Raw genomic sequence first — 9,680 nt, forward strand, 5'->3', positions numbered from 1 at the left:
GTTTCCTACATTTCCCTGAATGCGTCCTGACAGAAAAGAGAGCTGAACTTGTTACTCAAAGTGCACCGTAGGTTGTGGCTGCCCTGCTTTTAATCTATTCGATTTGCTTCAGGAGGAGAAATTGGTATGTCTAGCTCTTCAGCAACGGATTATTCAGCCGTGATTGCTGAACAATAGCAGCTGTTTCTGAGTGTGGATGAGCTAACACAAAAAGCTGGCTTTTAATATTAACGTTTCAAGCAGCTGAGCATTATTTGGCTATCACTCCTCCGAGGGTGTAATGGAAGTTTTTGTTTGACTGACTGTGAGATGAAATGGCACAGTGTCCAGACCAGCAGGTTTTGGACCCCGGTTGGATTTTTCTTTGAAATGTTGCTGTGCTGAGTAGTAACAACTCATGATTTGATAGAAATGAAGAAGGGATCGGTCAGGGAATAAGCTGAGAAGCAGAACAGAGTGTTTTTGGCCAGAGTATTTTAAAGAAACAGAGCAGAAGAGGAAGATGGGGGATGATGATGAAAAGGGATTTAGCAGATAAAGCTGATAAAAATGATTCCACTTTGTTCCTGCAGCCTTGGACGGGCATTATGTTTTAACGTCTTTAGCTGTAGCTCAAACTTGTAATATTCAGGCAGAGATGGAAAACAATTCACGCTTTTTAGTTCTTAGTCACACAGTCCATTGAAAATGACAGGTATTCATGGGTTTTCACTTCTTAAGATTGTGGGGATTCCTATATTTTCTGTGTTTTGTGCCAAAAGCCATTTTCGCACATGAATTTCGGACAGTTTATGGAGAATTAAGTCAGGATATTTTCCACATTTGCCATTTTTTCACAAAGCAGGAAATAGCCTGCCTCAGATGAGTTTGCACTGCTGAAAATACTCTGTGGTTTGGATGAGGTAATTACCTGGACTGAGCGTGCAGGAGGCAGGACACGTGACACCCACTCTAGGGCTGCCACAAACGATTATTTTGATAGTCGACTAGTCACCGATTATTTATGCGATTAGTCGACTAATCAGATCATCATCCACTGGACGTAAAACTACAGCTTATTGCACCAGCAGCATCTGCTCTTATATAACTATCATTAGCTTACAGCTTTAAGCTTTTAAGGTGCTAACTAAAAATAAAGACAAGATGATAGTTTATTCAATTTTAATGAAATTTGCAGATTGTTTCGGTAAAGTTTAATAAACTCCTTGCTATCTAAAATATAACAGGACACCGGAGTATATTCTCCAGCATCTCACACTTCTGATAATCAGCTGTCTGCTTGACGTTTATTCAGCTGTGTAAAAACTATAACTTTAATCTCAGCCAAACCGATTTACTCAGGAACAAAAAAAAAAAAAAAAAAAAAAAAAAAAAAAAAAAAAAAAAGCCAAACAACAACATTTTTAATTTATCTAAGTGACTCATATATATTTAACCTGAGTCGCGAAAGACGGCGGTGGGTTTGAAAACAATTTGCCAGGAGTCCGGTGTTCTCACGGCGCTAGTGACCTAGCCCCCGGCTAGCTAACGAGCTAGTGGGTAACAGACGTCTCCGAAAACGTCGGAGCGCTTTTGAAAATGTGGTGTCCTGATAAACTGAGCCGATATTTGAGGTTTACACAGCTACATCCTCGCCTGAAAATATGTTAAACGTTTATTTTGTGACCCAGAAAGAATAATAAGAGTAATATTAAAACTAACTAGCTACCGCCATTGTTGGAAACTAAGCTGGGCCGCGCTATGAATTCTGGGACACAGCTGCTTCTTCTTCGGGGTTTAACGGCAGCTGGCATCCTTGTACATGCTGTGCTGCCATCTTCTGTTTCAGTCCGTTATTACACTCTTAAATCCTGCTATTATTCCTGCGTCTTTTGCGATCTTACAAAGCTTCAAACGACACGTCGACTATTAAATCAGTCGTCGACGATTTTGATAGTCGACGTAATCGTGACTAGTCGACAAATCGTGGCAGCCCTAACCCACTCACTAGTAAAGCTGCTGATCATAAGCAAAATAATGATCACCTTCTCATTAGCTTAAAAGACATGCAGTTATTTCATGTTAAAAACACATGTTTCTACTGTATGTTTCCTTGAACGTTAAAATATAATTCAATTGAAGAAAAAAGAAAAAAAAGGAGGCAGGCGTGGAGGACACAGGTTTGTCCTAAAAGGGAGTTGACTAGTGGGTGTTTTTCACAGAAAATCCCCTATTGCAAGGGCAAATGCTGATCCCTGCCAGCCTGTCTCCACTGTGGGAGCAGATGAGGGCGAACAGAGCCTAAGGCATCAATGGGCTTGAGTGCCTTGGGGGAAAAGAGTGACAACAAGCTGAAGCCAAGCTAAGTATCGTGTACTACCAAAAGTGGACTGGGTAAGAGACGCCGAAAGATCCAGAAACAAAGACAGCTGCAGGCAGACGACAGTCCTTCCAAGGGTTCAACTGCAAAAACTTTACTACTTGGATCTTGTTGACAAATGCTTCACTTGGCTATAATTTCCATGTTCATGAGTATGCTAGTGTGTGCTTGGGCTCACATGATGTAAATTTTGTCAGATGGCAAGTGCAGTGATTTCTGCAGATGTCTGCACACCTGCCCATTTTTTATGACTCGTCGTAGTGTAGTCCCGTGGAGTCTACACTACGACGACGATTGACCAACTCCACATGCGTCCTTACAGCCTTAGAAGGAGCGCAACACAAATGACTACTCGTCCGTGGTGGGTGCAGCTGTCCACGCTCGCGCCGCAGTATAATCCCCGCCTCGAGCCTAATGCAGAGCCTACGATGTAACCATCACAACGCCTGTGTTGTTCTGGATTTTCTGTGCCAAAACACTAGCTGGGGGTGGAATATCTTTCCTTGAGTTTATAAATTCTCTTAGCGGATTTAAAAAAGAAAAAAAATGGCAGCTGCAGAAGAAGTGTGCTGGAGGACACTACGGTACCGAACAGGCCAATCACAAATCACAGTCGGACGGATGTTATTTGGCTACGATGGAGGATTTCTGAAGGGTTTAAAGCTGAAGTATAAATCCCACATTACTCACCTTGGCTTCAGCTTAGCCAAACAGCAAATGAATCTGGGCTTTCAGGGAGCAGCAAAAACACACCGCTGTAAGGGAGAGGTGTGCGCTTGATTCATGACACACCTTTTCACTCAATTAAAGTGAAATCAAGTCGGTAATCACTTTATACCAATTATTTTGCTTGCATAATCGTTGGAAGCCAGAATCACAATTGAGATTAAAATCTGATTAAGCACTAAATGCACCAGAATATTAGTGGTACCTTTTGCACATCACACGAAATGTGTGCTACAGGGGGATTTAGGAAATGATGAGACCTTTTCTTGCCGTTTTAAAGAATCAAATAATGGGGAAAATAATCTGTATTGTTACTGGAGAGTAAAGGGCTTATGAAAAATAAAATGCCTTCAGTGGGTCAGCAGCCTTTGTAAACCTGATTAACTGTCTGAAGATGTGCAACACTTTCAGATGATGGCAGCATACATTTGAATCTCTGTGGCTTTGAAAATCTGGTATTAGTGATAAGCCTTTCATGCTTCGCTTTAAGCCCATCTAATCAAAACTTCATCCTAGTAAGATCAATGCAATATTTGCACATGTTGATGGAAAGAGAGGGACCCCCCCCCCAAAAAACAAAAAACAAAAAAACAATTCGTCGCAAAAGCTGCTTTATACGCTTCAATAGGTGTAAAAGCACAAGCTGCCTGTTCAATATACTTGAAGTGTATGACAGTGAGAATAATTGCCATGTCAAATCCTCTTGGGCTTTCAACATGTTCCTGTTCGTTTGATGCATGACAACTGCCAAGGTGACAAGCAGACTGTCACAAAGCCGAGGGTGAGATAAAGCTTGGAGACACATTTAAATATCGGCTTGCGATTTCCAAGTGGTGACATTGCACTGAAGGTATGACAGTTTTGTTCACACTGCATAGGAATTGATTTTTTGGTTTTAAAACAACTTAAGCATTAATATTGCAGCCTCTCTACAGCCAGAGAAAGACAGGAAACATTAGTAAGAGAGATTTATCAAGACAGGCAGCTCATTTAAACAACACATTTTGAGGGTTATCACAGGAACGTGGAATGAAGAAAATGTGTGGGTGTTTTATTATATTTATCTAGTGGGAACCTCCTGCCATAGATGCTTCACTAAATTAGATCTTCAACACCTCCCAAGATGTGAAAGGTAAATTTGGACTCTTAGCACACATCTTCACTGATGAGCCATTTTTACACATGAACTCGATAATTTCAGGAGAATCAGGTGGGAATATTTTTCACAGTTTTCTGCACACACAGCACCAGAAACATGGAAAGCAAAAAAAACTCTTCATCCATCTGTTGATTTTCTACTCCAACTAAACATGGTATTCCAAATTCCATGGTATTCGCCCTCCCTAGCACTGCTTTCCAATTCCTCATGGGGGAATCCTGAAGTGGTTCCAGTGCAGGCAAAAGATATAATGTGTCCAGTGAGTTCTAGGTTTACCCCGAAGTGTCCTCTCACTTAGACATGCCTGGAAAACCCTTTAAGGGAGGCCATCCTGATCAGATGCCCAGACCACCTCAAATACACTACAGCATAGGCCCTACTCAATGAGGTACTATTAATTAATCTTAAGTCCTAAAAAGTTCAAAGCTGCTGTGCATGTTTAAAAAAAAAAGGAAGGCTAAATATGCAAAGACGGGCTCTCCATTTTGCAGGCAGCAAAGCTGCGGGATCCCTTCCACTGCCCTGAAGGTGAAAAGACTGTCGGTGAAACAAAGGAGACTGCAGATTTTTAGCTGTACGATAGAAAAAGAGAAATTCTCTCTGACCGTTGACACAAATGGAGGAATAATCTGGATGGTTCCTGAGTTGATGGCCACCAACGCTGCATTTACTGAAAGTACAAAAGTGAATCTCTTTGACACAAGTCTCTATCTGCCTCATGAAAGGGGGGGCAACAGTCTGTGCCTCCATTTGTCGCGGGGGGAATGAATTGAATAACCTCTCAGGCTAACCTGGCCAGGAGGAGCGATGAGTGTGTGGCATACAAATGATGACGACATAAACGCAGCGGCTGGGTGCTCAGTCGTGCGAGAATATAAACTGTGCTGTGATCGTCTGCTTTTCTGATGCACCTGACCCCCCCGTCATTGTTAACACAGGGCTAATCTAGTTCACTACATCAGACGTGAAAAAAAACAACAAAAAACACATTATTAGGTTTTTGGTGTCATCTTAAATACAGAAAGGCAACACACACACACACACAAAGGATTATCTTGAAGAAGCTTAATTGTTTCCCAGGCAACTAGTTCCCCCACTAAGACGATGACTGTGAAATTTCCGCTAGCGATTATTTTACTTTCAAATGACTTAGCTGTGTCCTCAAGCTAAATCCTTCATGTGAGCCAACCTAGTTTTAAGACGGAGGGGGGTGGGGGTGAAATAGATTAGAGACCTTGAGGAAAAAAACAACATCTCTTTTAGCCCCCGGTACAATAACAAAACCGAGCCGTGAGCTGAAATGAAAAGGTTAGCTCAATGTTTATCGTTAATGATGGTGGGCTTCTGATGAGACCCAGCAGGGGTGATTAATTCATGCAATAAACAAGGCCGTCTAGGGTGTAGTAATTTCAAATTGCCAGATGAGTCACACAAAGCGGTTTTCCTTAATCATTTTAAGCAGGTGCCTGAACGGATATAGCCAATCACAGTGGTCAGAAAACATCAGCATCTCCCACAAGTGTCAACAAACACTGGCGTCCATTTTCTTTCTTAATTTGCAGTCGAGTGCTGATTCAGAGAGTAATTATTGTGCAGTAATAAACACAGGCACAATCAATGACAGTGTCACTTTGTATGGTTTGGGTTAATAAAAGCTGGCTTCCTCCCAAAGGTATGCCTTTTGTCATGTCCGCAGAGACCGATGCACATGTGGCCTGCCGCTCGCTCGCGACCGTATCTCTTCCTCAAAGGGCTCAGAGCCGCGACAGTGGCACATAATAACCATTGTCTGTGGTAAATCCCCAGCGCAGCGAGCTGGGGGGGGGGACCCACACGAGAATCGAAACAGGTTTTAAAGTCACACCGCACACTTGTTTTCCACCATTTCAGAGGACCAGAATACTGTCATCTAAAGAAAAAAAAAAAAGGCAGCATGCATTATGCAGCAGCAGCAACAACAACAACTCCACAGTGGCCTTAAGTCACTCGAATACACCAAACAAAAAATACAAACAAACAGCAGCAGTATGCGGTGAGTTACAAAAACACAACTGCATTACATCTCCTTTTTTTTTTCCCAGAGAAAAGCCATGAAAACAGCACATTGCTGCTGCTGCCCATATCAGCTTTACCATCTACACTCAGGGTTATGAGTCATTACAGCAATGCTCCGAATGTGTAACATCTCCTTACCTGCAGTTGGGAGGTGGGTCTAGTGTTATTTCCGCAAGCTCTTTTTGAATCCTGCAAAAGAAAGATTTGCAAATTAAAATTCATCTGAAAGAGTGGAGATTTCCTTGGTGCATTTATTCAGTGATACAAAAGCTTTCAAAGAGGTGTGGTTGCCTTTAACCCAAATCTCTAACGGAAAAAGAGATGCAGACGACCTCCAAAGAGGTTCTGGCCTTTCCCCTAAAAGAAAGTTTTTCTTGTAATTAGGATTCCGTTTACTCAACTAGAAAACACCTTTTTTTCCCCTATTAAATGGCTTATAAATGAGATTCTAAAAACTCAATATGATACTACAGTACTGATGTCGAGTCTGCTTAAATCATAATCAAGTGTCCACGCCTGTGGTCGACTACGCAATTAGACATTGCTGCCCTCGATAGTCTGCACCTAAAATACTAACTGTTTATATTAATTGTCTTTATTTTATTAAATGCCAACACCAGGGAACAGTTTTCTGTGATTTTACAATCGTGCCCACCACTAATCGGGGCTGCGGTGCTCCTCACCCTCCCTGTCAGGGGAAGATGTGAACTTCCCCTCAAGTTAGGTGGAAAGTTCTGCAATAGGTTCATATAGACAATGACTGGCTGTATGTCAGCCCTGATATTTAACCTGCTGACATGTAATATGTGTAATAACAGTGTGGCTTTGCAATACAGTTCTCCACACTGATGATGATATAATTATTGATGCTTTAATATGATCATTTTCATGAGAGTCATACTAAACTGAACATGCTTCACTATAGTTTCATTCAGAAGCTCCACAAACAACCAACATTGACATGACAAGCTCATGCTTGTGTGTGTGTGGGAAGCGGTTACACTGATTTATCAGCATCATGGGAGAAAACAGAAGGATATTTCTGACAGTTTGATTGATTTTTGAGTTACAGAGTAATAAGATTGTACTTGGAGAGACGCTTGCTTTGTCAGTGGAAAGCTGCTGTGTGTTGTTTGGCATGATGAAGAGTGGAGGACAGGCAGGTGCAACATTTTAAACATCTAAAAACAGGCTGAAGGAGTTAGTAGAACTGTGAAGAAGGTAAGGAAGCAAAGAGCCAAAATATGTCATGATGTAATTCCACCTTTTCACTTTCACCTAATATCCACCCACTTTTCTTTTTAGCCATAATTGTATGTCAGCATGTAAAAGTCTCTTCATGCTGGAAGTTAGAAATAGTCTAACTTCCAGCATCCACCCACTTGGGCCACACGTGCATTATGGAGGGTGGACAGTGCTACAATAGTAGGTGCACATTAACCTCCTCTCCTTCCGCTCCTGCAGTGATACTACTGGTTATTGCCAAGTGCAGCCTTATTCGGCACATCCGCGCGAGGAAAGAAGTAATTACTAATTTGTGCCACACATTTTAGTGATATTAAAAATATGATTTGGTTTCTTAAGAATACAATTAACTGTTTCAAATAGCTCATAATAAAAATGCAATACGTCTATGGAGAGCATGTAATTTTGTCCATTAGCTTGTGCTCAGCTTTGATTGCCAAATGTTTTCTTACTTTTAGACTAGTCCGTTGGTGTGATTTCTTTCCACCCTCCTGTTTAAAACAAGTCAATTATTGGCCAGCAGCTTCCACATCAGCCACACCACCAAGAAAAAAAGAAACTGAGAAGTGAACAGAAGTTGCGGTTTTGGACAATTGTTGATAGTTGCCTTAAATATATGCAAATCAGTCATGCTTGCTTGGGTAAAAGTAAAACTACTTACAGTTTATAACAGTGCAGATTTCAAGTGTTAGATCGCAAATATAACCAGATTAAGTACTCCTATTATCTGTTTATTAAGCACGAGGATAAATTAGACAGCTTTGATCATTTGCTACAGATAACCAGAAAATTGGGATTCAGGCACTGCTGCACAGAAACAACGCTGAAGTCCGCCCATGTTTTGGCTTTTTCTGCTTACAAAACCCCCCCAGAGATGTTCATAATGTCAGTCTCTGTTATAAAAAGACTCAGTGGCCTAAGCCAAGTGGTTGCATAATTCTCTCATCGGCTGTCTTTTTTGGGAATAAGTGCGAAGACTGGTTGGAGGTAAGTGTTGGTGGTGGTGTAGGCTGTGGAGCACGAGGCGCATCCAGTCGAACAAACAGGCTGGAACGAGAATCTCTCTTTATAAATGACAGCAGTGACACCTCAGCGCAGAGCTGGGTGAGTTTCTTCCTTTCTGTGGGTTAAGCGGTACACTGAATCGCGTGGATGTTTGAAATGACAATGCCTGTGGGACTGCAGTCTTTTTATATTACTTCACACCCCTGGGGCACAAGAAGGGGGAGAGGCCTTCAGTTTAACAAACAACTCCTGTGTAAACGCTCGGCTCTCAAAGCCAGATTCAAGCCCTCTCTTCTTTTCTTACCTCTTGGCACTAGTTGAAAGTTTAGCAGCGGTTTTACTCGAGATCTTAGTCTCCTTCTTTTTGGGCTGTGCTTGCTCTCGCTCCTGTTCAGCAGGTACCGATTCCCGTTGCTCAATATCCGAGCTTCCCCCGCTTGTGCTGGGGCTGTCGTCTGGTCTCTGCACTTCGCTGGACATCGTGGGCCCTAAAGCAATAAATGAACATGCAAATATTAATAGGTTGCAAGTTTCCACAATGTCTGATAGTTGGGTAGACTTGGGGACAGCAAAATGTACTTAATCTAAATCAAAAGCTGGGTGTGGGCGAGGGTTAAAATTGTGCAGAGTGAAAGCTGATGAAAAGACATTTGTCAAAGCTTACAGTGCAGCAGATTACACATGTATAAGGCCCCTGTTAAGAATATAATGAGACATTCACCCAATAGTCTGCTAGGGGTTACAGACAGAGCAGTCATTAGGTAGACTCCACTGGCCTAGATTTCTAAAACAAACTAGAGGTCCTGTCACTGCTCTGTGTCATACTCTCTCCTCTTCTTTACTGGATAATGTGGTAGTAGTTTGAGACACAGAAAGCTCTTTGTGGATGAAAAATATAAATATCAATACACTACCCTGGTTCTGTTGCTCATTTGTTTACGAACGACAAAGACAACGCAGGAACAGGGGTGTGTCCAGAGTGGGGGCCGTGGGGTGGCTTCAGCCCCGACTGAAAATTATTTACATATTCTTTTGCAGATTTTAAACAAATAAATCTACTTTTCCTATGCTATGTTACGTTTTGTAAGTTATCTAAAACCTTACCACCAGGGGGCATCATTTTACCTCTGG

The 9,680-nt window shown here is 41.9% G+C and overlaps 1 protein-coding gene across 2 annotated transcripts in view; it reads right to left on the reverse strand.

Moving 5' to 3' along the window:
* Positions 1-9,680, reverse strand: part of LOC147319646 (ubiquitin-conjugating enzyme E2 E2) — a 37,191-nt gene that overhangs the window by 25,276 nt on the left and 2,235 nt on the right. For both annotated transcript variants that reach the window (XM_086312327.1, XM_086312326.1), the window contains exons 2-3: positions 8,854-9,037; positions 6,438-6,488 (exon numbers count right to left, since the gene is read on the reverse strand). In XM_086312327.1, the coding sequence (XP_086168453.1) occupies positions 6,438-6,488; positions 8,854-9,029 (227 nt within the window). In that variant the 5' untranslated portion in view covers positions 9,030-9,037. The remainder of the gene's footprint in view (positions 1-6,437; positions 6,489-8,853; positions 9,038-9,680) is intronic.

The sequence above is a fragment of the Aulonocara sp. 'chitande type north' Nkhata Bay genome, linkage group LG11, assembly GCF_057382095.1.
Source record: "Aulonocara sp. 'chitande type north' Nkhata Bay isolate Kocher_YH1m ecotype deep benthic linkage group LG11, A_spYH_male_GT1.1, whole genome shotgun sequence".
In the NCBI taxonomy this organism is placed as follows: domain Eukaryota; kingdom Metazoa; phylum Chordata; class Actinopteri; order Cichliformes; family Cichlidae; genus Aulonocara; species Aulonocara sp. 'chitande type north' Nkhata Bay.